Consider the following 27,589-nt stretch of genomic DNA (forward strand, 5'->3'; position numbering starts at 1 on the left):
GACAAGTGGTCAAGGGGTACTGATCTTTTATGCAGGGAACCACCGCCCAGGCAATTCGACACTGGTGGAGGCACGGCCAGAGATGGGAAAGGACCTACTGTTAGTGTTGATGGTGAGCAGCCATACAGAAGGACTGAAGGTTACAGGACCTCTAGCAGTCCTCAGCTGCAAGTTCATGGTTCGTGAATGACCTGGCAGGTCCCACGGAGAGTGGGAGAGGCCACTGCAGACACGCTATGCAGAAAGAACTTGGGTATGGAGAGTCTATTTAGTGGGTACTGGGAGAGTATGGGAAGGTAGGAGGTATGGGGAGAGAAAGGGGGCACAGAGAAAGGAAAGAGGGGGAAAGAAGGGAGGCAGAGGCTGTCTCTTCAGAAGAGTGGACAAAGAGAAAGGAAAAGAATGGAGACCAGCTTGCCTGGGTGAAAAGGGGGAGACTGAGAGTGGGCAGAGCCTGTCTCTTAAAAGGACAAGGTACCCAGGTAACAGAGCAGGCCAGCATAATTGTAACAGTATGTTCCTGTGGCATTTTTGTTTTTATAGAGAAGGCCTGATGTGCGGTTCCCCTCTGTATGCTGTGAATGTTTTATTACCATTGGTTAATAAAGAAGCTGCTTTGGGCCTATGGCAGTGCAGAATAGAGCAAGAGATAGAGAAGAAAAGAAGGTGGAGTCAGGGAGATGTCATGTAGCTGCCGAAGGAGACAGATGCTAGACACCAGTCAGAACCTTACCAGTAATCCACAAGCCTCATGGTAAAATACAAAATAATAGGAATGGGTTCATTTAAGATGTAAGAGTAAGTTAATAAGAAGCCTGAGCTAATTGGCCAAGCAGTGTTTTAATTAATAGTTTCTATGTGATTATTTCGAGTCGGGGTGGCCGGGAAACGAATGAGCAGCCTCCACCTACAAAACTCACTTCCCACTGTTGGTAAAACAGGTCCCTATCATAGTTAGGAAAGCCCCAGGCTAGCTGGATGCTGTAGTGGTGGCTTTGCACAAATGTGCTGACACAGAAGGAGCACCAGTATGCATTGTCTGGATCCTGAGCTCCTCAGCCTTCAAGACACGTGTCTCTTCCTCAGGTGGAAATGAAGAGCGGGGGAGAAGGAAAGGCCTCCGCAGCAGGCACAGCACACTTAACCGTTCCGTCCTGGTAAAACCCCACCTTGGGACAGTTAGGGAGACAGGGTAGTGGGGGGAGATCTGGGAGAAGGTGGGAGCGTACAAAATTGTTTGGGTGGAAGACTCACCCCAGTCACTGGCATCCATATATTCAAAGAGCCTGGAATGTTCCAATGGAAGCTCCACTCCATGCCTCCTCTCCCATCTCTCTCCAAACCCTGCTGCATCTCAGAAAGGCCATGATGACCCATCCCCCAGAGATGCTTAAGACCACTCCCACAGAGTATTTGAATTGCACCCCAGGAAACAGATACATGGTTTTTCCAGTCTTCCTTTCCCGTCTTCTCTGGGGGGGTGGGGGGGGCTGGAAACTCATCCAGGAGTGTTTTTATTCATTAAACTGGGGCTTTTTCTAATTTAGTTTGGTTTGATCTGATTTGGATTGCTGCTTCGGTGGAGAGGCTTATCAGAGAGAAACTTTCTAACCATCAAAATACATTATATGAAATTTTCAAAGAACTAATTTTTAAAAGCAATTTAAAGTTTTTTAAGCTTTTGATTTTTTAAATTATGTGCGTCTATGTGAGTGTACATGCATACAGGTGCCCTCAGAGGTATAGGCTCCCCTCCCTGGCTGAGCAGACAGAAGTGGGTACTTGTAGAAGGCATGGAGGTCCTTGTGCTCACAGAGAAGCATGAGGGCAACTAGGAATGTTAAATACACAAGATTTTCTCTTCAAAGGGAGGGATGTAAAACCTGTTTTCCGCCCAGAAGGCTAGGAACAGGTGGTTAACAGCCTGGTGGCCAGGCCACACCAGCTTCCCCAAACTTTTATCTTGAGCCTGTTCATCTCAATCAATCTATAGGCTATTCTCCCTCAGACACGTACAGTACTATTTATCCTGTGCATGCTTCCTTAATCAACAGAACCTAACTTTATGGATGACGTCATGGCCTAAGCTTTGTTGAGTTCATTTTCACTAGGAAGCTTTTTTTTTTTTCCAAATTATACTGTTGCTATAGAACAATCATTTTGTACACTATGAATATGCATTACTCTCATGGGCTAATAAAAGTTATAGCCAGGCAAAAATATATAGGCAGGGTGATCAAACTGAGGATACAGGGAGAAAGGAGGGAGGAGTCAGAGTCAAGAAAAGCCAAAAAGCAAGATGAATGTGCCACACTAATAAAGGTACCACCACATGGCAGAGTGTAAAGAATATGGGCTAATTTAAAATGTAGGAGCTAGTTAATAAGCCTGAGCTATTAGCTAAGCATTTACAATATATGCCTCTGTGGGGCAGTATGGAAGAGGCTCCCGGGACAGGAAAACTCCACCTATATACCGTGCTTTACTACGCCTAAAACAGACTACTGGGGGTCAGACTCTGCAAGTTTGAGCCAACACTGGCTACTGAGTTGTGTTGAACTCAGTGTCCTTCTTACCTCTTCTGCTGGCCATGGTGTTTGCACACTACACACACACACACACATACACACACACAGGGTACTTTCAGCAGAAGTTGGAAGAGCAGTGTGTATTAGCTGTTGAGCCATCTCTCCAGCCCAGAATTGTTTTGATATTTATATACATGGGTGTTTTACCTGCATATATGTCTATACATTATGTGCCTGGTCCTGAAGAGAACTCAAGTTACAGATGATAGTGAACCTCACATGGGTGCTTGGTTCTGTGGGATTCTAAATCCCATCAAGCTGACAATCAGATGAACCATCATGGTGACTAAGCCAGCTTTGTCCCTGAACTTGTCTAACTTTCTCCCGGGTTACTGTGGCCTTTAGGGACCAGCCTCTTCCTGTCTTTGGGTGCTCCATGAGTCTGCTCCATAGCAACGCTGACAGATTAGGGGAAGGTCCTCAGTCACTTGCACCTGTTGAGACTCACCTGTCACTCACTGTGCCTACGCCTGCACACACATACATGCTCTCTAAACACTGGCACACAACACCATTAGGTTCCATTTGGCTGAGGCAGAATACAGTGGTTAGGAACTCTTAGATCTAAGTTCAAATTGCTAACCGTAGAACAAGGCGAATATTACTCAAGTTCCATGGAGGACATACAACAGGGCCCCGCACAAGAACCTAGGGCCTCAAGTGTAACATGAAAAAGTCGGGCCTGCTTGTTTGTGTTTCTGACCTGCCCTGTTCTCCCAGCTGTTTAGTCCCAGAGAAAAATCACACTCAGATCTCTGTAAGTTATAAAGCTGATTGGCCCATTAGGTCAGGCTTCTTACTGGCTAACTCTCACATCTTGATTAACCCATTTTTCTGATCTATGTTAGCCATGTGGCTCAGTACCTTTTTCAGTGGGGCAGCTTACATCCTGCTGCTTTGGTGGTCTGGGCAGGAGTGGGAGCAATCAACTTCCTCCTTCCCAGAATTCTCCTGCTCTCTTTGCATCATTTCCACTTCCTGTCTCTTTTTCCCGACTATACCTCCTGCCTGGCCAATCAGCGTTTATTTAAAACATGATTGACAGAATACAGACAATTCTCCTGCACTAAAGCGCGCTGGAGAGGGAATGCTCTGAGCTGCATTGCTGCCCTCTTTTTACCTTTTTAAGTCACCTAGATTGGTGAACCCTCAATCCTCCTGTCTCAGCCTCATTACTGCTAGGGACACAATGAGCCCATGTTAGGCTTCATGAATCTTCTTTCCCAACAATTAGGTCCTTAGAGTTAAGCACAAGTATGTCCTCCCGCCCCCAACCCCACAAAAATAAAAACAGGAAAGACGAGAAGGAAGCTTTAGAAGCTCTGGCCAGCTTTCTGCAATGCCCTCCTCATCCAGGGGTCAGGGTTGTTTTCATGGCGTTTTCTCATGCAGCCCAAGCTGGCTTCCAACTCATTATGGAGCTATAGATGACCCTGAATTTCTGATCCTCCTGCCTCCACAGTCCACGTACTGGGATTACAGGTATGTACCACCAGGTCCTTTTGGGGCAGTGCTGAGGGTGGAACTCAGCCTTGTGAATGCTAGGCAAGTGCTCCACCAACTGAGCTGCATCCCCGAGCCCTCCAAGAGCTCACCACACCAAGTGTCTCATGAACAGTCACAGTTTTGTGCTGTTCACACCCACTAGATAGAAATGTTTACTTCCCGTGGGAAACCGGGGCTCTGTCCCATCGATCCAACAAATGCAGGAAGTGAGAACAGGTCAAGTTCCTCTTTCAAATGGACAGAGAAAGGAGGCTGAGTGACCATCAATGGTGACCCATGAGTGACGCAGTGAAGCTGCTACACGATGGCCCCTCTGGAGCGGGGCGGAGCCCACGACATTTAAAGCCCCTTAAACTTTAAGGAGTGCCTTCCCTGCTGTGTCCACTTGGGAGTGAGACGGAAACATGTCAGAGACATATGGATTATGTCGCATCTGTCCCAGAGGCTCAAGTGACTCACCAGCCCTGTGCAGCAAGCAAACCCACACAATGGTCTGTGTTGCATGGCCCGTGCTCTCACTCTTGCTAGCTCTCTCTCTCTCTCTCTCTCTCTCTCTCTCTCTCTCTCTCTCTCTCTCTCTCAGACACACACACACACACACACACACACACACACCAAGAAGTAAAAGAATTCTAAAGTCTCGCACTATGAAGTCTTCCTGGCTTCTTGAGAATCCAGTCTATGTGTCCCAGGGAGAACAGTGAGCCTGAGCTCAGCCAGGCTGGCCTGTGCCATAACCCCCATAACCCCCATGGCTTCTGTGGAGTCACTGGGGCTTAATGCCCACATGTTCTGCATGCACCCAGCACTACGTCAAGCCCCTGAAGATTATCTGACATGAGCTACATCACAAATGAGTGGGTGACTTTATTTATTCCGACAGATGCTGCTGCAGCTTCCAGAGGGCCAAATACAGAAGGGAGTTTGGGGAAAGTCCAGCAGGTACTTCACCATGCAGACAAATGCCATGTTTACTGGACTCTTCTTGCAAACAAATGTGGAAGGATTTGAATTACGGTCTCACGCCACCAGCTAGGTTTAAATACTTCTCTGACAAAAATAATAATAATAAATTATCTTCAACTCAGAAAATAAATTGTGTTCAGCAGGGTGACAGGAGGGTCCATTCATCGCATTGCACCACAGGGCTACACAGGAAAGGACAGACAGGCAGGACACCAACGGAGTGGTCACAGGGCCCAGGGCCTGCCTGAAGAGAGTGAGCATGTGCCTTTGTCCCCAGGCAGGTGGTAGCCCTGGCTGTGCCATCCGCAGGGATGGGCCTCATTCCTCTTCACGTGCGTCTGGTCTTCTGTTTCTTGGTCTGTCTCTTCATGTCCTCTGGGCCACTGCTATCAGAGGCCACCTGGCCAAGGGCTCTGACTCCCTGAAGACGACTCGTCAGCTGCAGCAGCAAAGGAATGAGCTGGAAGGAAAGAGACCGTGAGACCCCAGGGGAGCTCTGCCTACTCCAGGTGGTTTACTCTGACTACCTCTCTCTGGGGCAGCACCTCCCTAGACAGGGCCTGAGCCTAAGAATTAGAAATGATGTCACTGGAGCCAATAACCCCCGAAGGAGACATAGGGACCCCGGGACAGCTGCCTGGTCCCCTCTGTAACTTCTGTTACACTGGACACACTCCCGGTGGTCTATCTCCTGACACCTGCCTTCTCATGCGGCCTCAGCTTCCCTACCTTGTCATGGTTGTAGCCCGCCAACAGGAGCAGCAGTGTCAGGGGCAGGGCGATGTAGGACCCTTGTGCAATGTCCTGCTCAGGCAGCTTCCTCTGCAACAGAGAGCCAGAACACCTTGTGAGTCCTCACACTCACCAACACTGTCATCCAGAGCTTCAACCCGCTCAGCCACCACCCACACTGGTACCCAAGATTACCCATCATCCCTTGATATCCAAAAAGAAACTAACCAGGGTGTGGGTGTGAACCACCTGAGCCCTGCAAACCCCCGAGACGCAGATCTGGACCAAGAACTCTCTCTTACTAGCACAAGTGTACTCACTTTGGCTGAGGATGACCTTGAACCTCTGCCCTCCTGCCCCTCTCCTGAGGGCTAAAATTAAAGGCCTGTACCAGCATGCCTGTTTGCTGAGACTAGATATCCAACTCAGAGCTCTGTGTGTGCCAGACAAGGACTCTACCAGTGGAGCTACATCCCTGACTCAGCAACTCCAGTCTGTCAGTCATAGACAGACTGACAGACACTCCAAAGAACGTATGACAGAGCAGAAAACCACAGCAAGCTGCATGTCCATGCCAGGGAGGAGCTGGACATACTGGGCTGCTGTGGCTATGAACACTGTCTCCCCAGATTACTCTGCTGAGACCTGTCACTTCTGAACCAATGTGACATACCTAGAGAAAGGTCTGGAGACACCAATTTTAGGGGTGATTAAGTAAGAGAAGAGCCTTCATTAGTGGGGTCAGCGTCCTCCTAAGTAGGCTGAGAGGAACCAGCTCACCCGTCTATGATGTGAGATATAGCTACGTAGCACGTATGGGACAGAGTGGGCCTGGCACTCACTGCGTATCCCAACCTCTACAGCTGGAGGAGCAGATGCTGTTGGCCAGCCCCCTGGTCTAACGTGGATTCTTTAGTAGCCTGAGCAGGTGTGTGAGCAGTTTGAGACACACCGTGCTTCCACACACGGAGAACAGCGCAGCTTTGGAATCTAGCGACCCCCAGGCATCTCAAAGAAACAAATTCTTACTTCACCCAGAAGCAATGACCAACTCCATAGCAGTAAGGTGAGGCTTTCCTTTTTCTAAAAGAATGTTTTACATTTATTTAGTGTGGAGTATGTGTGTTTTCGAGTGCATGTGCCATGCATGTGTGTGTGATCAGAGGATGACCTGTGAAAGCTGCTTCTCTCCTACCGCTGAGTTCCAGGACTGAACTCAGGTCATCAAGCATGGTGGTGAGTGCCCTTACCTATAGCCGAATTTCCTGCTGGCCTGGTGCCAGGGAGTTAGCATCTAGCCCTAACCCCCACTGGGCCATACCGGGCCTAGCTCGGGAGTTAGCACTCAGCCCTAACCATTCTTTGTGTCACAGATGCCTTTTGTCACCCTACATGAATCTTGTCTGAGAGTTTCTCCAAGGATACAGACCTTATGCAAAACTTGGCTCGGAGGAACCCAGAAAACCATGATACGATTTATTGAGAATTTGCACTTGGCTGTATTTTTGGAAGCCTCAATCAGTTGTTCTGAGCATATGGAAATCAACTGGCTAAAGTGTAAATATGGGAGAGGGGAAAGTGCTTCAGTCCACTGAGGTTGGGGACCCCTTCAGACGCCAAAGGCTAATTCATTCTAAAGGTGTCTCTGAGCCTTCTTTTGACGGGCTCACATGAACCTATACCCACACAGTGACATCCGCAACACTTACCTGCTGACCTGCCTCAATGGCACAATTTCTCTTTTGTAATACAGTTTCTGAGACTCCACTCTCAGACCCCACCTGAGCTTGGGCCTGGAACCCACCTCTCCCACCACTGACATCTCTACTACCAGTGACTCCACCATACAGAAGCTCCCCAAACCAACCCAAACGATCTCCTGAATGTAGAGCACACACCAGCTTTGTTGGACACTGAAGCCGCCTACGACAGGGGCTGAAAACTGACCAGATTCTTCACCCATGGGCATCTTGTCAACCTGTCTGCTGTTTTCCCTTGCATGTCAAACTATTCGGGCTGTATTGTATCCACGCCTGCTGTGTCCTCTGCACTACCTGTGAAGCTACAGCTGCTGCTACAGATCAGAGTGTCCCACAGAAGGAATGCGATGACACCAGCCATAGGAAAATGGTGTCTCTTCTCTCTCCCTCAAACCCCAAGCCACTGATGTGAGCAATTCTGCCGCCCTCCCCCCATGACTAGTTTCCCGTAACAGGCACCAGTGCAGGGAATGGAAGAAAGGTGTCTAGGGAGATCCAAGATGGGAAAACAACCTAGGGGAGCCAAGGAATCCTGCAGAAGCGCTGCTCATGCCCTCCACACACTTACTTACCGTGGGACTGAAAACCAGAGTGATGTGCTTGTGGTAGCCCACTGCAGTGAAAGATACTTGTGGAAGGACGTAGTCATACTGGGATCTGGGGAGCGTGGAGTCCAGAAGCACAACGTAGTTCTGTTGGTGCAGGACAGACAACTCAGGCAAAGCAGGGGACACATGCAGCCACGCACTACACTTTACGTTTTGTAAAGAAGCCCCAAGTCTGTGCATCCAACCCAAGGTCACTAACTTTCCAAGGCCTCAGCGGCTCTGAGCCCGCGTCTTCTGACAACTGTCTGGGCCTCAGCACTTCTCTATGAACATATTCAACCTGGGAAACCACAGTCCTTCAAGAAGCACACAGGTTCTTACAGGTGATTCTGATGAAAAGGGGGTGTGATGGAGCCATGGATGCCGGCAATAACGTAAAACAAGGCTGAGAGTTGAGAATACGACTTAATTGGCTCATGACTGACAAGTTCTAGAAAACTGACATCTCTACAGTGGTCCTGGTAAAAACGCCTTGTCCAACTCAGGCACCCTGACCATGACAATGGGAAGACGAGAGTGATAACCCCTATTTTCAGAGATTTCAGAGGTAGGGAATAATACTGTGTGGAGAGAGTGGGCAACAACCTTTGTTCCGTGACAGCTGCCACCTGCAATCACACGAAAGGGCTCCATGTAGCAGCTCCACTGGGGTAGTCAGGAGCGACAGGATAGAACACCACACCCTAGGCTCACAGAGAATAGCCCCAAGCAGAGAACCACGTTCTCTACAAAGCCGCTCAAGTGAACTTGCAGAGACAGTAACTGACAACTCTGGGGTGGAGGACAGAAACCCAGACCAAAGCCCAGAAAATGTCAAATGGGTAGAACTTAGAGACACACTGTAATTGTCAAACAGAGAGAACTGCTTGCCAGACACATGTGAGGCCCTGGTCCGGTATATAGCAATAGGGAAAAACCTGAGAGCGGTAAGCGGCTTGCCACACAGGAGAAAAGCGCCATCATGAGACCAAGGAGTCCAAGAGAAAGATGGGCAGCAGGTTCAGACACTGAGGGTGCCCTGGCTCAGTTACAGAACTTCCCGACAGCAGAGCCACGAGCAACCACCGAGCAGCGTGCAGTGAAAGAGCAGACAGATGGCAGCTCCTTCCCTGAGAAGCACAGATCACAAACAACGTGCCAAGCAGGGGCAGCTCTGAATCGGCAGAATACCTGTACTTTTTGGCGCACACGCACACACATACACACGCACATACACATACTGAAAAAAACCCAAAGGAAACCAATCGACCCCTCTTGCTCCTTATTTCTGGATGCTGGGATTAGGTCTGATGATTTCTTTTCAAAATCTCCTGCTAAAATATGCATTATTTCTGTAAATAGAAAACCAGTGACTTGAGAGACTCACCCCTGCAGAGCCCACCCTCCTGTGCCTCAACAGGGTTCATGTCTGAAGAGCAGTATTTAACCTGAGTCACTAATAAGGCTTGGATGCCCGGGCCTGGCATTACCTCGCCATCTCGGAGCAGCGGTGGGAAGTGGAAGAAGAGCGACTGGCCCAGGGACACTGTCTGGATGGGGTTGTCAAGATTCTCGCTTCTGAACAGCTTCACCTGGGGACAGAAAGGGAGAGGGTGGGTGTTCACGACCTTAAGTGGTGACAGTCTCTCAGGCAGGATGGGAAAATGTGGTCGATGTGATCAACCTCTCTCAACAGGCCTCAGGATACAGATTCCGGTGTGAGCCATGCAGATTTTAAACAAACATTAATGCCATCATGACAAAGAATGGAAAAAAAAAAAAACAGCTTCCACATGCCAAGTGTGCAAAATGCACACTATAAACAATGCCACCAGTCCTGAGGACAAAGGCCCAAGCCTCCAAAACTCCAGAGAGCTGAAGGCACCCAGGGCCACAGCAGAGGCTGGGTGCTCAGTTCTTGCCTGTTCCCAGACCATGCCCAGGACCAAGTCTGTGCTCTTTGGCTATATTCAGTATTGCAGGTAAATATTACTTTACTGGCTACTTTAAAAAAGAGGTGATTTCAGTTCACTCTGATTTTAGCTTTTCTAAAAACTTAAAAAGTGATTTGAACCCTGAGCCAAAATTCTAGGATGGCAACAACCAGATGACGTTAGGCTGTGGTGCCATCCTCACCTCTGTACCAGCCCCTCCCTGGCAGGAGTGTGACCATTCAGCTCACACTTACCTTCAGAGCATTCTCACACTATCTACCCACCACGCAGATGCTATCAATCCTGACTACATCCAGTGCCAAGAGCAAGTCAGAGGCCAAATCTTTCCCTGCATTCTAATTCTGGTAATGCCCAGACCATCCCAGAAACCATAAGTCTTTTTATCAAAGTTCTACATTTCCTGTGGATTTTGTCAGAGCTCGAGAAAGGTTCTGGTTTTAAAGGAGAGAACCAGGGGACGTGGGAGTGCTATGTGTGGTCAACACAGCAAGATGAGCAGCTCCCAGACTGCCTGACTCGGCCATGCTCGGCACCCAGACTAGGAGAACGGACTGTATGAGGCTGTCTAAAGTTATCCTTCAGTGGGCACTCCACTGTGCTGAGCCTTCATGGGGCTCTACTGCCATCTGCCAGATTGAGGGCTGACATTTTGTCACCCCAAACTGGACTCTCCCCATCACTTGGGAATCAGTCCCAAAGCCAGGTGTGGTAGCAGTCTGGCAGCTCCCTCTGTATCAAGCTAAAGTCAGACCTGGCTGGGACAAACATGTCTCCTGCTGAACCTGAGAGGTGCTGCTCTTACCCACAAAGTAGAAAGATACTCGGAAGAAGTGACCACGTTTCCACTCAAGTCAAACTGGTTGATCTGCCGGAAGACTATGATGTTGACGTCATCCACGTCATTGTTCCCAACCTGAAGAGACAGGGCTGCACTGAGCATCTGCAGGGGCTCCTGCCCATCCCAGCAAAGGAATGGGTCCGTCCGAGGTCACACACAGCAGAAGGCTCCACCGGGCCCACAGACACGGCACGACACGAGTGTGGTGCTTGTGTTCTAAGTTTTCACTGCCCGCCAACACACTGCGAAAGCTTGTCTGGTGTCCATGCACACCCCCACGTGGAGACCTGCCTGACCGCAGTCTGCACCACTGCCCGAGAACCTGGCCTGAGCCACCAGAGGGTGACAGGCAGACCATGAAGCGCTCTGGTGTGAGCAGCAGGCGCCCAGCTGTTTAAAATGGCAGACACCATCAACCCAGTTCACAGGTCACAAGTCCCACAGAGCCCACCGCTCTATGCCCAGTGCCTTCAGGCTTCTCCACGCAGTTCTGTGCCCAGAAGCCCTCCAGTCTAGCCAGAGGGAAGAATAGCACTTTAATGCTGTCTGAGCACCTCCTGCGGTGACCTGGTTCAAAAGCGCATAGCCGAGAGGCTACAGGCTCTAAAGGAAAGTCCACTATTGTTGTGTTACCAAGTAGCCATGCTGCCAAAGGCCCTCTGAATACTTATGTCTATGCCCACAGATCGACGCTGCTCTTACTGCTGGCCGAGCAGCTTACCCTTGCAGTGGACAGCGGTTAGCACAGAGACTCATAGCTAACTAAAGCCGAGAACAAGCAACTGTGAGTGCTCGTGACTACATGGGACATCTGCACCAACTCCCCACCAGCACTCTAGGACTCGGGGGACACTGTGAAGGACAGTCATGAAGTGCTACCTCTGGGCATGAGATGGTAAGTGCACTCATGAGCTCATAGCGGCTGCATTCAGCTGCACATGACAAGCCAGTCTACACTGTAGCACATGGCAGGACAGAATGACGGAGCCCAAGACACAGTGCAGGAGCTACTGGCAGTTTCCTTTGGGGGTGTGGCCACTGGCAGGCAGCCCTGCTCCAATGGATGGCCACACATCCATGTGTGTGTATGGACAGCACTGACTCAGGGGCCATTGAAATAAAAGACAGGAGCTAGGGAAGGGGATTTTGAGAGGAACTGGAGGGGAATGGGAGGGACAATCAGGAAGAATGTCCATCAACCTGTGGCTTTCACACACATCTTCATGTGTGTACATGTATGCACAGCACACACATAAACAAAGAAGCCCACACCAAAAGGAGCCCCTTACTCATGAAGATGCTGTCTGAACTGGGATTTACAGCCATACCCTGGAGGAACACTAATGGGTCTCTGACCAGGGAAGCCAAGGCACAGTCACGGCAGGAGCGATACTCACCTCAATAACCCGATGGTGGGGCAGTGCCCGCTCAATGTGGTCATTGCCTTCTGCCTTCAGCTGCACATGGTACATGCACCCTGGCTATGAAGATAGCAGCTGTTACTTTTCTATAAAGTCTGTCACACACAACCTGAGAGTGGCTTTGCTACAGTGGTCACCACACAGTACATCTCTGCCCCGTCCACTTTCCAAGGAGACCCTCTTAGAAGCATGTTGCTGACAAGACGCCATTGGGGCTGTAATGTCTTCCAGCTCAGCTCATTCACACTCCCTGACTCATGGAAGACGAGATGTGGCTTGTTCCCCGATGTCAAGCATTTGTCTTTATTTTAGACTCTTCCTCCCTCTGTGCTCACCCATCCTCGACCTATACATGGGTCCAGTGACAACAATGGACAGGATCTCAGGCAGGCAGGATTGATCTAAGGGAAGCAGGATTTGAGGCCACTTTTCTTTTAAATAAATAAAATAAGATAATAATAATAATAATAATAATAATAAATGTTCTTATTTATGTCTGTTTTATTACTCAATTTTTATAGGACTGAAATATTGGAAAGGCTCTGGTACCAACTTCCAGCCACCAACAACACAGCTCTAGGGTCAAGTTCTGAAGCACTGGGATAGCCTCAGGTGTGTGCCTGTAGGAGGAGGAACACCAGGTGTACAGCCACCTCAACCCAGCACAGACCGGAGAGCAGCTCTGCTCTCCTCCTGCCATGCGGCTCTGAGCACTGCTGTATGGTCCTGCTGGCCATTTTCTCTTTTAGGGTCATGTTCTTTTTTATATGATGCTTGAATTCTACAAAGAGCACATGAGATCTTTACAGAGACAATGAATCTTTTTATTATTAAATCTGGAAATCGTGACCACTGCAACTAACTGGCCCAGGCTACAGTCCTTCTCTACTTTTGGCTAGTTGTCCCAAGGATTTGCCTACAGTCTTGGGCGGCTGTGCTGGCCAGTTATGCCAACCTGACATAAGCTAGAGTCATTGTGGAAGAGAAACTGCCTTCACACATTTTGCCTGCAGGTGATTCTGCAGGACACTTTCTTAGTGATTGAGGGGGAGGGCCCTGCCCATGGTGGGTAGTGCTATCCCTGGGTTGGTGGTCCTGGATGCTCTAAGAAATCAGGCTGAGCAAGCCAGGGAGAAGTGTTGTGGGATATTCAGTCACACTGTGAACCCTGAGTTTGTGTTTGCATTAATTAAATAAAATCAACATTGGTTCAGGGGGTGGCGCCAGCAACAAATTGACCAGAACCAGCCATAGAGAGTCCAGAGGAGCCAGAAATATAGACAGAAAGACACAGGAAAGTGTAGGGTGGGACCTGGAGTTTTGCATTTTTCTTTTTGGTTTGGGACAAGAGGAGAGACATGTCTCTTACTAGGTCTCCAGGAAAAAAAAATCAGCTGTTTGCTTCTTGGCCTCTCTGATGTAGCAGGTTTTCACCCTCACATCTGACTCCCAAGTCTCTATTGGTAAGTAGAACGATAGAGACTTAGTTTAAACCTATATATCATAGCATCAGCAGAGCCGGGGTCGCGGGACTGAGTGGCTGGCAGGGTGTTGACTGTGGGTCCACCGGGCCGCAGATACAGGTGAAATCGGTTCAGGCACAGCCAGTAAGCCAACAGAAAAAGGTCAGGGAAGCAAGCCAGTGGGCAGCACTCCTCCATGGCCTCTGCATCAGCTCCTGCCCTGACTTCCCTCCTCAGCTTGATTTTGGTCATGAAACTGCCCTAGTTGAGAGAGCAGTCATGTCTAAAGGTGCATTTTGTTTTCCGGAGAAGTCTCCACATCTCTGGCACCCTAGCCAGCAAGGTGAAATGAACGAATGCAGCCAGGTACCCACCACCTAAGTGGAATTGAACTCCTCCATCTAAGAAGGCATCATTAGATTATTAAAGATGACCATGAGACCTTTTGATTTTAGTTTGCTTATGTAGCAGATTACATTTCTAAGTTTTCATATACTGAGCTGTGACTGCATCTGTGGGATGAACCCTACTAGATTATGGAAGAAGGTACCACAGTCCAAAGCCAAACTGTCATGACTCAGTGGCCCCAGAGACACATGGCTCCTTGTGCCAGACAGTGAAGCCAATTTTTTTTTTTTTTTTTAGCTAGTTAACATCCAAAAATCAGGACCTGGGGCTGTGTAGAGAGTGGTTAACAAAATACGCCTGGGGGATCTGTCGTTGTTTGAGTACCACTCTCCCTTCAAAGCTCTAACCACTTGGTGTTGCCATTTATACTCGTGACTGCACGTGTAACCTGTGCCATGCCCTCCTGTCCCGACCGCATCCTGCTGTTTGCCCAGTGCCTTAGCCACTCACTCACCGTGCCCCTTGGCATACGCCACCAGCACTCTGGGCAAAGCCATACCAATCCCCCTTTAGAGGCCTTATTTTCCCAAAGACCAAGACAGGCATGTTGGCTAAACACACACCATGTCAGCTAGAATAGGGGATTCTAGAGTCCTACCTCCAAACTGCTGACCCACGCTATGCCACAGGGACATCACACACAGCCTCACCAGCAGTCCACGCAACCGGAACTTTCCCTCCTCATCTGTCACGGTGTCTTCTCCATAGATGCCACAGTCCTTCTGGCCCACAGCTTCCACGGCGACGCCCTGCTCTGGTTCTCCATTTAGAGAAGACACTGTGCCATAGCAGCTGGTACGACAACAACAGAGCAGAGCGAGGCTCCTTCAGTCCTCTGCACAGAGACTGCGATCCCAGGGCTACAGGGCACAGCTGCTCTGGGGGGACACGCTGTATCACCTGCTCCTGTACATTTGGAAGACCACTGCAGGAGGCCAGAACAGGGGACACGGTCTTCGTCCTTGCTAATCTTCAATGTAAATTATGAAGCACTCAATAATGTAAATAACTCACAAGTATTTCTTTCCACATAATCGGTTGAAATGGTCCATTTCTCTACAACTAATCTTTCTGATTATTCAAAGTGCTTTGACAAACCCACAGAAGCGTGTGCGTGCAGAGTCTTTCCGTATTCTCTGCTCATCCTTACAGTGGACATCCACTCAGCTGTAGCTAGGACAGCAGACTGTCTGAGAGCACCGACGAAATAGAAATTCTGCATGTCTCCGGGAAGGTCAGTTGGGGATCAAGGAGTAAAGAACAGAAAGCCAGCATGGATGTCAGATGCTCGGCAAGCAGGAAGCCACATATGTGGAATGGAAACTTAAGAGGAAGAGTAAGAAAACTCAAAACCTCAGGGAAGTTCAAGGTGTTAGGGAAAGCATGCTAAGAAAAGAGATAGAGAATAAAATGTCCTTTGTTTTCTACAAAACAAAGTTAGTCAGGGTTTCTATTGCTTATTATTTACTTATTGAATTTGGTGGGATTTTTTTGTTTTGTTTTGCTTTGCTTTGGGTTTTTGAGGCAGGGTCCCTCTATGTGGCCCTGGCTATCCTTAAAACTCAGGGATTTATCTACTGCCTATGTCTCAGATTAAAGGTGTGCACCACCATGCCCAGCCAAGAAAGGTAATTTTCCATTGTCTACCCTTTTCCAATATTTGCAAGTTCTACTTGGGTTATAGTTCATCCTCTTTAAAAATGTAATCATAGTTAAAACATTTTTTAAACATAATTTTTTTAGCAAGGTACTAGCTTCTACAGACTAGTTTTCAAACAGCATGCTGGTGAGTGGACAACAAGTGAGCCACTGGAAGTGGGGGATCCTGGAGGGAGGAAAGGAAGTGGGGAACACTGGAGGGAGGGCAGGAAGTGGGGGACACTGGAGGGAGGGCAGGAAGTGGGGGACACTGGAGGGAGGGCAGCAGTCACCCATGCATCACAAGGAAGAGCAAAGTCACCTCTCTGGTCTCCACCTTACCTCAAACTCCTCCCTAAACTCAGTCACCGTGAAACCTGGGCGGCAGGTCTAGATCAGAGCCCAGTGAGGCCCACCGACAGCTTGGAGGGGGCACATACCTGTAGGCAGTCCGAAAGCCAGTGATGGTGATCCTCAGGTTCTGTCCCTCCTGGACTTCTATCATCTGTGAGGACGGCTCAAAGCGAAACTCCTTCATCATGGGTTTAAAGTAGTACTGGCCTGGGCTCTGCCAAGAGACAGGCACAATCGAGATGGCTGCCACACTGCGAATGGCTTAAAGTCTCAACGGGGCACAACCAGGGCAGAGCATCAGAGCCTCCAGACGCAGGAAGGCAGCCCTATTCCTGCACAGCAAGGAAAGGGAGTTGCTCTACCACCGTTAGCAGCTCAGCAAAGACAAGCCACGCCTGAACTTTATGAAGAATCAGAACTGGCATAACCAGCTAGAAATGACTCAGTAAGCAAGTATCAGGGGGTGAGCAGAGGCAGGGTGAGCAGAGGCGGGGTGTGTGAAGCATGTGGCCTAGGTGCCACACTAGCCCCACTTCTCTCCCAGGCGTGAAGTTAATGCCTGTGCACTTCATGAACTCAAGGCCAGGGCCTTGGACCCCGCCTTGGTACTTCACCCCCTTTACAGCAGGATCCGTGGAAAGGAGAGGTCTGTCTAGGGAGGAGCTGTTGTGCTCAGGCAACTGATGGCACTGCCTTGGTGACAAGTGCAGGTCTAAGACCACAGGGGTCGTGAGCGGTGAGTTGTAGTGCACCTCTAGAGCCCTAGACCACTGCACACCAGTCTGTTCTCACACTGTCCAGCCACACACCGCTGCTGTGTCCCACTGGGGAGCCATCGACCACATCGACCACGGCCTTACCAGGTTTGAGAACGTCAGAATGCCATTGTCTTGGGTCAGGAGGTTGGAACGAAACACACCACCACTGAGGGATAAGAGGACCCCAGGGAGGGGCTGATCATCTTCAGCTTTTATCTGGGGAGAAGGAACAACCGGGCAAGGTCAGACTTAAGAACCACACAGTGTGCTCCCTTCTTTCATCGCTCTTCTGCCCACAAGGAGCGCTAAAATGCCGCGGAAGCTTCTAGAACTCGTTCTATGGCCCATGCTGGGGGTGGGGACAGAAATGGCGGGCTGTGCACGGAGCTCTGCAGCTTGCCCTGAACAGTTCACCAGTTCTCGTCAGTGCCACGTTGCTGCTGTTTACTCTAGAGCACAGGCCAGCTGCTCACTTCTGTGGTACAAAACGGAAGCAATCAAAATGTCCCCTAATATGTGCATCTTCGACTGCCATTATGGTCTGAATGTCGAATGTCACCACAGGCTCACATTTGAACACTTGGTCCCCGATGGGCAGGTGATGTTTTAGGAGGAGCCCCTCCGTAGCGGGGTCATGACAGGATGGGACTTGCTACATTTCCTCCGTTCCTCATCTATGAAGATGTGAGTGAGTGGCCTCCTGTTCCTGCGTCACCGTGGACTGTGAACCTAACCACCGTCCTTCTTGGGTTGTTTGTATCAGGCAGTTTGTCACAGCGGTACCATAGATTACCTTTTCACGGCAAAACAAGTTCACCCCACAAATAAATAATTTGGACTTAATTTCCATTCCCCCAAAGAGTATTTCTGTGGTAACCTCCCTGGCACATCGTCGGTGGCTGCCTGAGCAGAGTGTGTCTAGTCACTGAAATTACTTCCAGGAATGCCCATCTGTGTTCTTTTTCTCCCTGGAGGTTGCCAGCCTCAGGCATTCTAGGAATTTCACCTGCGGTGCACACAGTTCTCGCACATCTGCACCGCCTTTCTCTGGTCTAAGCCACGCTCAGCAGTGGCTTTTCAGGCTGCGTGTCAGTTCTTTACACACAGTCACACTCAACTACGGCACAGCCCACGCTGTACAACACTCTGCACAAGATGAGAGAGAAGAGCCAGACTTGAGGCAACAGCATGCAACCACACAGCACGTGAGAGTGACATCCTAGGACCTAGGGAGATAGCCCAAGTGGCTGAGTGCCTGCCCAGCATGACAAAGTTCTGGGCACCATGCCCAGTCCCAAATATACTAGGTGTGGATGTGCATGCCTGTCATCTCAGAACTTGGCAGAGACTAAAGTTCAAAGACACACTTCACTACAGGGAGTCAGAGGCTTAGAGACTAGTCTGGGCTAGACAGCCTGCCTCCAAAAAAAATGAAAGCTGAAACACACACAACCATGCGAAAGTCCGTGTCTCTCTGCAGTGTATCCGAGTCAAGAACACCAAGGCTCACAATCTCATTTGCAGAAATGCTCTGGAGATGGTAACTGACTGGCAGAAGCAGTGACATTACCATCAGTGTAGAAGACCATGGGGACAGGAAACTCGCTATTTGACAGCGGTGGCGTCTACAATATGTGTGACCATGTGTAAAACTGACTCTGCACTTCCTGTGTGGTTTATTACCCTCAATGAAACAGCCTTTGAAACACATTACCTCAAAGCTTACACCGGCCAAGGCATAAGCCTTGAAGTCTCCCACAGTTCCTTCCACGGCAGTCAGTACGTAGCCCTCCTTCTGTGAGGTCACAGTGTACTCCAGGTCACTGTGCAGGGGGCCAACGCTGCAGGAAGGAGAATCAAACACTCCAGTGGCAGTTGGCAGCTACAGAGGAAGCCTGAGACCCACCTGCCGTGGGGCCTCCCTACTGGGGCCAGGCCAGTGGCTTCCCCTTGGGGACATACCTGTAGGCACCTTTGTCATCAGTGAAGACAGTGATCAAAGGGGAAGTCGCCCCCTTCTCACTGATGACAATCTCGACCCCCTCCAGCTCTGGGTGGATCTGACCTTCCAGGAACAAGCCCGCCTTCCCATGGATCTCAATCAGCTTCCCTGGGCAGCTTTCTACAGGAGGAAACAAAGGAATGCTTTCTGGAAAAGGGGCCTAGGCCTGTAACATTAAAGACCAGAAGCTTCTGCTGGGGATGGTGCAGTTCTGCAAGTGTGAGGCCAGAAGCTTGCATCCCCAGGACGTATAAAGAGCCAGGTTCATCCAGGTGCCTATAACCTTGGCAAGAGGGGCGAAGATGAAGGCAAGGAGACGGCTGGGGCTTACTGGCAGCCAGTCTACTTCCAGGTTTAGTGAGAGACCCTATCTCGAGAGAATAAGACGGAGACAGAGCAAGACACCAGAAATCTTCTGAGGGGTGCTGTTCACCTCAGGCCCAAGGGGTGGACACACCAGAAACTACTCAACTCTAAACACACACCACACAAATGATGCACAGGCAATCACTCTGATAACCCATTCCTGGAAGAGAACTTCCCTCCGCAACTGGGGCCAGGAGACACAAATGACCCAAACCATTCAGAAGCTGTGAGGACCTGACTTTGCAAACTCCATAAAGAAGGGGCTTCATCATAAGTCACATAATGAGCTGGGGGGGGGGAGCAGATCAGCTCCAGAAATGTGCTGCCATAGCAGCAATCTGAACAGATGCCCTAAAAATGGCCATAAAATGTAATGAGGTGCGGATGTTCTTGGGAGGCATCCTGTCCTTGAAGATAACTTATCAGTTACTAATGGCTCTTTGTTAGGTTTTCATGCCCCTAAACTAACCAATAGGTTCAGAAACTACTTTATCCCCTTATCCTATGTACTCCTCACCCAATCCCAAGACGAAAGGACTCAAACTCCCGATTGTGGCGTTTCCCCTTCCCCGGGTTCAGGGCTGTACTTCCCTCACCCAGTGCATTGGCATGATGCAGGTGTGGTCCAAACGCAAGTTTGAATTAAAAACCTTCATGTAATTTGCATCAGAAATACAGCTGTGTGAATTCATTTGGGGACCAGAAACTTGGACATAACAAAGCAGCAAGCAGAAGCAGGTCTGGTGACTAGCTATATGGCTTTTCCCCTACCTTCTGGACCAATCCAATCAAAGGAAGACGGGTTCATCCCCAAAAAACACCTCCCCTACAGTCACAGATGCTGCTACCTTTACTTAGGCCATTCATTTCTTCATCCATCCACCCAACCATCCATGGGCCCATCTATTAATGACACCAGGTACCAAAGAGGCTTTTGGATGGCTTACAGACATGGCTGTGCAAACACGACACAAAACGCATTTAAACACACATAGAGAAACAAAGGCAAGACACTCACTCATGGAGTAGACACGTACCTCCGCTGACAGTGGCTTCCATGGATGGGGGGTAAAAGAGGAGCTCTTTGGATGAGGGTGTAACGGTGATTTTCTCTCCAGACCTGAAGGAGTCAGAAGGGTTCAGGCTGGCTGGTTCGTTCTCTCCCGGAGAGCAAACATGGTGAAGAGCACAGCACTTACCGGGCCCAGTAGGAGAAGTCGTAGGAGAAAGGGCCCTGTAACTCGTCCACCATCTCCTGCCCAGGAGGCCTGGCCCTGCCTTCCTCGCCCTCTTCTTTACCGTTCTTCTCCCTCTCCTGCCTGCGGGTCTCAATCTCTGCCAGCTGCTGTTCCCTCCGCAGCTCCTGCGCAGACTTCAAAGGACCCAAGACCAAGGCCGGCTCGCTGTCAATGGAAGACCTGGAACCGGAACCGATGGGACATGGTGCTTATCCTGCACTAAATGGGAACCTGATATTCCCACAACTGGGAACTCATGAGCAAAAGTCAGACGCCTTACAATGACACCATAGTGACATAAGCTTTCATTTTAAAAACACTAATTAGAAGGCTGGAGAGATGGCTCAGCTGTTGGCTGCTCTCCCAGAGGACCTGGGTTTGATTCCAGGCCCTTTTCTGGCCTCTGCATGCACATGGTAGACATACATGCAGAAGTAAAAATAAAATAATAATAATAAACACAAATTAGGTTAGCAAAAAATAAAAGATGGGTCTGAAGAAAGTGCTTGATATGTAACTTGAGGATCTGAGTTTGAGCCCCCAAACACACAATTTCGAAAGATCCAGATGTGATGGCAATGTGATTATAATCCCAGTGCTGGAGAAGCTGACACTGGTGGACCCCTGGCGTTCCCTGGCCAGGTGGCCTAACCTGATCATAAAGCTCCAAGCAGTAAGAGACCCTGTCTCAAACAAAAGGTAGATGGCTTCTGAGGAACAACACCTGTGACCTCTACACACCTACACACAAAATTAGAAAATACACAAAAAAGTGAACATTTTGATACAGCATACACAGCAGAAGATGCTAGCAGAACTGGCTGGAAAAAGCCCTAAACTTGATGAAAACCGGCCACTTTCACATGGCACCTGGACCCACGCTCTAGACCTCTGCCCTGTCACATCTGTCTCGAATCTGAAGAAATGAGGAGTCGGGCATGGTGGTACACATCTTTAACACACCTTCAATCCCAGTGCTCGGAAGAAAGAAGCAGTTTGAGCCCAGCCTGGTCTACAGAGCAAGTTCCAGGACAGCCAAAGCTACATAGAGAAACCCTGTCTCAAAAAAAAACAAAAGACAAAATAAAGAAAAGCAGAAGTGGGAACTCCAGGATGAAGGAACAGCCCACACTCCAGACCCCGAGGACTCAGACTCCAGTGTGTTAGCGGAGAAGGCAGACATGATGAGCAGAGGCGCACTGTCGTCCTTCTGAGCAGGTGACTGGGCAAACAGTGGCAGGCAGAGAGAATTCCTGACCAAAGGTCACGTGAGGAGAAGCTTAAGAAAGTGGACAACAGGGTGATGTCCTCTGGTAGAAAGTTCACTGGGTGTTCAAGACACAGCAAGATCAAAACGCACAGGTGCACAGCTGGAGAGGTGAGTGTCTAGGTTCCCAGCTGGAGGGCCCTGCTATCTATGCTCCAGCCCCTGGAGGGCCCTGCTATCTATGCTCCAGCCCCTGGAGGCACACGCCATGTCTCACCCCACCCACTGAAGCCCAGACCTGGGAACAGCCTCTCCCCATACCCAATCAGCCCCCACAGAACACGCAACTGATGGGGCCTTGGCCCCGCCTGCACCTGGAGGGGCAGCTACCAGAACCCTGGCCACACCTACACCTGGATCAGTGACCAGAGGCACAGACCCTCCTGCAACTGGAGGAAGAGCAGCCACCTAAGTCACAGGCCCCACCTGCACCCATTGGAGGAAGAGATGGGTAGACAGCAGTTTAAGAACACATTCAATAGCATAAGGAGAAATTAGGCACCACCAGAAACAAGAGATTCTATATCAGCAAGCCCTGAACATCCCAACACAGATAATACAGAAGAAAACAACCTTAAAAGTAACTTTATGAAGACGACAGAGGAAATGAAAAATCCCTTAAGAAATGGAGGAAGACAAACAAAAAATTGGAAGAAATTAACGAATACCTTAAAAGAAAGCAAAAAAAGCCAAGAAAAAAAAACAAACAGGAGAAGCAAACAGTTCAAGACTTGAAGACTAAAATAGAGGCAATAAAGAAAACACAAACTGAGGGAATTCTGGAAATGGAAATCTGGGTAAATGATCAGGAACCACAGAGGCAAGCATACAACAGACTACAAGATATAGAAGAGAGAATTTCAGGCATTGAAGATACAATAGAGGAAATAGATTCATTGGTCAAAGAAAATGTTAAATCCAACAAATTCTTAACACAAAATATCCAGGAAATCTGGGACATCATGAAAAGACCAAACCTAAGAATAATAGGGATAGAAGAAGTCGTCCGGCTCAAAGGCACAAGATCATAGAAAGGAACTTCCTCAAGCTAAAGAAGGACACGCCTATGAAAGTACAAGAAGCTTACAGAACACCAAATAGACTGCACCATCGCCACATAATAATCAAAAGAACACTAAGAGCTGCACAGGAAAAGGCCGTGTAACACACAGAGGCAGACCTCTCAGAATTACCCCGACTTCTCAGTGCAGACTCTGAAAGCCAGAAGGTCCTGGAGAGACTAAGAGACCACAGGTGCCTCTCCAGACTACTACATCCAGCAAAACCTTCAGTTATCATAGACAGAGAAAATAAGATATTCCAAGACAAAATCAAATTTAAACAATACATATGTACAAATCCAGCCCTACAGAAAGTACTAGAAGAAAAACTTTAACCAAGAAAGTTAGCTACACCCACAAAAACATAGGCAATAGATGATCCCACACCAGCAAAATCCAAGGGAAACACACACACAGTATCACCCACCAACAACAACAAAATCAAAATAACAGGAACTAACTAACAATCACTGGTCATGAATATCTTTTAATATTAGTGGACTCAATTCGTCTATTAAAAAAAAGACACAAGCTAACATATTGGTTACAACAAGATCCATCCTTCTGCTACATACAAGAAACACACTTCAACTTCAAAGACAGACATCGCCTCAGAATATGGGGTTGGGAAAAGATTTTCCAATCAAATGGACCTAAGAAACAAGCTAGTATAGCTATCCTAAATCTAACAAAATAGACTTCAAATTAAAAATCAATCAAAAGAGATGAAGGACATTTCACATTTGTCACAGAAAAAAAAATCCAACAGGATGAAGTCTCAATTATGAACATCTATGCCCCAAATACAACAGCACCCACATTTCTAAAAGAAATATTACTAAAGCTTAAACCTCACATCAAATCCCACACACTAATAGTAGGAGACTTCAACAAAGACCTGGATATTAATCCACACACCTATGAACACCTGATTTTTTGACAAAGAAGTTAAAATTATACAATGGAAAAAAGAAAGCATCTTCAACAAATGGTGCTGGCATTGGTGTAGGAGGGTCATCTGTCTATGTGTTACTTTCATTAGTTAAATAAAGAAACTGCCTTGGCTTTTTGATAGGGAAGAATTTAGATAAGTGTAGTAGAGCAAACAGAATGCTGGGAGAAAGAAGCAGAGTCAAGCAGACACCATGGCTCTTCTCTCCAAGACGGACGCTGGTTAGACTCCTGCCAGTAAGCCACAGTCAAGTGGCAATACAGATTATTAAAAATGGGTTAGATCAATATGTGAGAGTTAGCCAATAAGGGGCTGGAGATAATGGGCCAGGCTGTGTTTAATTAATTAAGAAATTAATAATTTATAATTAATAATAATTAAGAAATTACTACAATTTCTGTGTGGTTATTTCGGGTATAAACTATTTCAGGTGGCGGGAACGGGGCCCTCACCTCCTTTTACTACACTGGCATAACTAGATGTCGCCATGTAGAAGAATACAGATAGATCCATATCTATCCCCATGCACAAAACTCAAGTCCAAATAGATTAAAAACCTCAAAATAAATCCAACCACACTGAACCTGATAGAAGAGAAAGTGGGAAGCAGCCTTCAATGCATGGCCAGAGGAGACCACTTCCTAAATATAACCCCAGTAGCACAGACAATAGGAGCAACAATAAATAAATGGAACCTCCTAAAACTGAGAAGTTTCTTTTGTAAAGCAAAGGACACAGGCAATAAGACAAAAAGGAAGCCTACTGAATGGGAAAAGACCATCACCAATCCCACATCAGACAAAGGACTGATCTCCAAAACATATAAAGAACTTAAGAAATCAGACATCAAAATTCTAAATAACCCAACTGAAAATGGGGTACAGAACTAAACAGAGAATTCTCAACAGAAAAATCTCAAATGGCCGAAAGACATTTAAGGAAATGTTCAACATCCATAGCCATTAGGGAAATGCAAATCAAAACAACTCTGAGATACCATCTTACACCTGTCAGAATGGCTAAGATCAAAACCACCAATGATAGCCTATGCTGGAGAGGATATGGAATAAAGGGAACGCTCATCCAATGCTGGTGGGAATGCAAACTTGTACAACCACTTTAGAAATCAGTATGGTGGTTTCTCAGAAAATTGAGAATCAACCTACCTCAGGATCCAGTAATACCAATCTTGGGCATATATCCAAAAGATGTTCAATCACACTACAAAGACATTTGTTCAACTATGTTCATAGCAGCATTATTTGTAATAGCCAGAACCTAGAAACAACCTAGATGCCCCTCAATCTGAGAATGGATAAAGAAAATGTGGCACATTTACACATTAGAGTACTACTCAGTGGTAAAAGACAACATCTTGAAATTTTCATGCAAATGGATGGAACTAGAAAACACTATCCTGAGTGAGGTAACTCAGACCCAAAATTTGAATATGGTATGTACTCACTAGTGGATACTAGCCATAAACAAAGGATATTGAGCCTATGGTTCGTGATCCTAGAGAAGCTGGGTAACAAGATGAACCCTAAGAAAAACATATAGACCCACCTGGAAAGTCAAAATAGACATCAGCTAACAAAATTGGGAACTTGGATTGGTATGCATAATGGAAAAAGACAGTTTGCTTTCTTTTTAAAAAAAAATGAAAATGAAAAAAAGAACAAAACAAAAACCTAAAAAACAAAACAAAACAAAAAAACCCTGTACTACCCAAAATAGAAAAATTAAATAGTTACAAATTCACAAAGGAGACCCCGAGCTCAAGCTGGCGCTACACGTGGGGCTCCAGCCCCGCCCTGCTAAGTTATCGGTTTTGTCTCCCCCAAGCCACTGAGCGAGTTTGGAATCTTTCTTCTGTACCTTTCAGGCAGCTGCCAACAGACATGCTTTTTCCAAACAATCCCATGTGTTTTTTAGACAGCTGGCTCTCTTTCTCTCTCTCTCTACTGTGTGCTGCAGGCGCTCCCTGAACGTCCTTCTTGGGCTGCTGTCAAACTAGATAGCTGCCTTAAAATCCAATCAGGCTTTTAATGTTCTATGCAGCAGCAATAAACCTCACATCTTCATCAATATCATCAGTAGATTTGGTAAGACAACTGGGAACTCTTGAAGGAATTAGTTAAGAGAGCTTTTCTCAGTTAAAAAATGGGAAAAACCATTGTAATGGCGGGATTTGGGTCTCTGTATGATGATATACCAGACAGTTTGAAAATGGAACGATTAAATGAGAAGACAGCTAATTTAGATGGCATTTATGTAATGTCAATCTTAAACTTTATCGGTTTGTCTTATCACTAAGAAAGTTGATTAATCTGAGTGCTAAGATACAGGCCTTAGAAAGACCTAGTAAAACAAGTCACAGAGATATTCAAATCCAGTCAGAAGAATTTACTGGAGAGCCAATTTCAGCACTCCATTCATTATAAGAACAGAGAGGAACAGACTACGACTTTCAAATAGGCAACCTTAATATGCCCAGTAACCTTACAGGAATTGCCAAATGGCAGAGGCCTCTGTTAAAATTAATAGACTTCCTGTGACAATGTCAGATTTAAGGGGATTCAAGGAAGCAATAGTCTCCTATGGCATGCATTCACTTTGTGAAGCAATTGTTAAACTCATGGGTCAGTTCCTGATAGAATTATCCCTAATGACTGGATAGCGCTGGTTAAAGCTGTTTTAGAGCAACAATTACCATGGAGTACCTAGATCAGAGAAGAGGCTAAGACTATGGAGCAACGGAGCAAAGCTAGAGGTGAGGAACTCTCTCAAGATCAAATTCTTGGAGAAGGAGAATATGTTACTAGTGAACAGCAAGCTGTATATGATGACCACACCCTAGATTTCTACTGTGAAGCAGCTTTGAACACTTAGGATAGGAAAGAAAATTGAGCCATTTACTAAAGTTATACAGGGCCCAAAAGAAACCTTCAGAGTTCTAACAAAGAATGACTTCAGCAATAACTAGAATGATACCAAATTCAGAAGGTAGAAAAATAATAATTGAACTGAACTGGCTTTTCAAAAATGCCAATTCTATACACAAAAGGATAATTAGGCCATTGAAGGCAAGGTCAGCACATTTGGAGGATTGGATTAGAGATTCAATTAATATTGAATCTAATGAAGATGATGATACATGAATATAGAGGTGAGTTCCAGAGGTTTGAGGAAAATCAAAATGTCAAGTGTTATAATTGTGGCAAACAAGGTCACCTTCAAAGGGATTGTAGACAGGGCACTCCTAGAAACAATAGTTTCTCTAAGAACAACCCACTCAGAACACCCCTCCCTTCTGGATTATGTGGAAGGTATGGCAAAGGCAGGCATTGGACTAGTGAAAATAGGTAAACAAGGACTAGGCCAGGCAATCCTCTGCCATCAGGAACTCCGGGAGGGACCTCTTGCAGTATCCCAAATCCAGCTCAGTCGTTCGTTGCCATTGTAGAGGAAACTCCTCCTGGAGCAATTAAAGAACCTAATGCCTATTATAAGAAATCATACTGCTTTGGGTAATAGAATATTCAGGTGAAGCCATAAAGCGAGTATTTTAGCAAACTTCTATAAATGAACAAAGAACAAAATTTAAAACACTGGGCTGAGCCCCTGGAGTCTAGTCATAGAGAGGGTGGAGCAATAATATTAGCAAAGAGGTCAAGACTATGAGGGGAAACCCATAAAAACAGCTGACCGAAGCAAGTGGGAGCTCGC

At 47.5% G+C, this 27,589-nt stretch overlaps 1 protein-coding gene across 1 annotated transcript in view; it reads right to left on the bottom strand.

Moving 5' to 3' along the window:
- Nucleotides 1-4,937: 4,937 nt before the first annotated feature.
- The window catches only part of LOC125406520 (BOS complex subunit NOMO1), a 56,847-nt gene continuing 34,195 nt past the window's right edge, over nt 4,938-27,589 (bottom strand). The window contains exons 19-31 of the mRNA XM_048443554.3: nt 20,542-20,760; nt 20,380-20,462; nt 18,937-19,096; nt 18,689-18,815; nt 17,077-17,190; nt 16,303-16,430; nt 14,875-15,016; nt 12,330-12,413; nt 10,897-11,007; nt 9,630-9,731; nt 8,125-8,244; nt 5,790-5,882; nt 4,938-5,520 (exon numbers count right to left, since the gene is read on the bottom strand). Coding sequence (XP_048299511.1) covers nt 5,389-5,520; nt 5,790-5,882; nt 8,125-8,244; nt 9,630-9,731; nt 10,897-11,007; nt 12,330-12,413; nt 14,875-15,016; nt 16,303-16,430; nt 17,077-17,190; nt 18,689-18,815; nt 18,937-19,096; nt 20,380-20,462; nt 20,542-20,760 — 1,615 coding nt within the window. The 3' untranslated portion in view covers nt 4,938-5,388. The remainder of the gene's footprint in view (nt 5,521-5,789; nt 5,883-8,124; nt 8,245-9,629; nt 9,732-10,896; nt 11,008-12,329; nt 12,414-14,874; nt 15,017-16,302; nt 16,431-17,076; nt 17,191-18,688; nt 18,816-18,936; nt 19,097-20,379; nt 20,463-20,541; nt 20,761-27,589) is intronic.

This window comes from Myodes glareolus, chromosome 24 (genome assembly GCF_982192425.1).
Source record: "Myodes glareolus chromosome 24, mMyoGla1.1, whole genome shotgun sequence".
Classification (NCBI taxonomy): Eukaryota; Metazoa; Chordata; class Mammalia; order Rodentia; family Cricetidae; genus Myodes; species Myodes glareolus.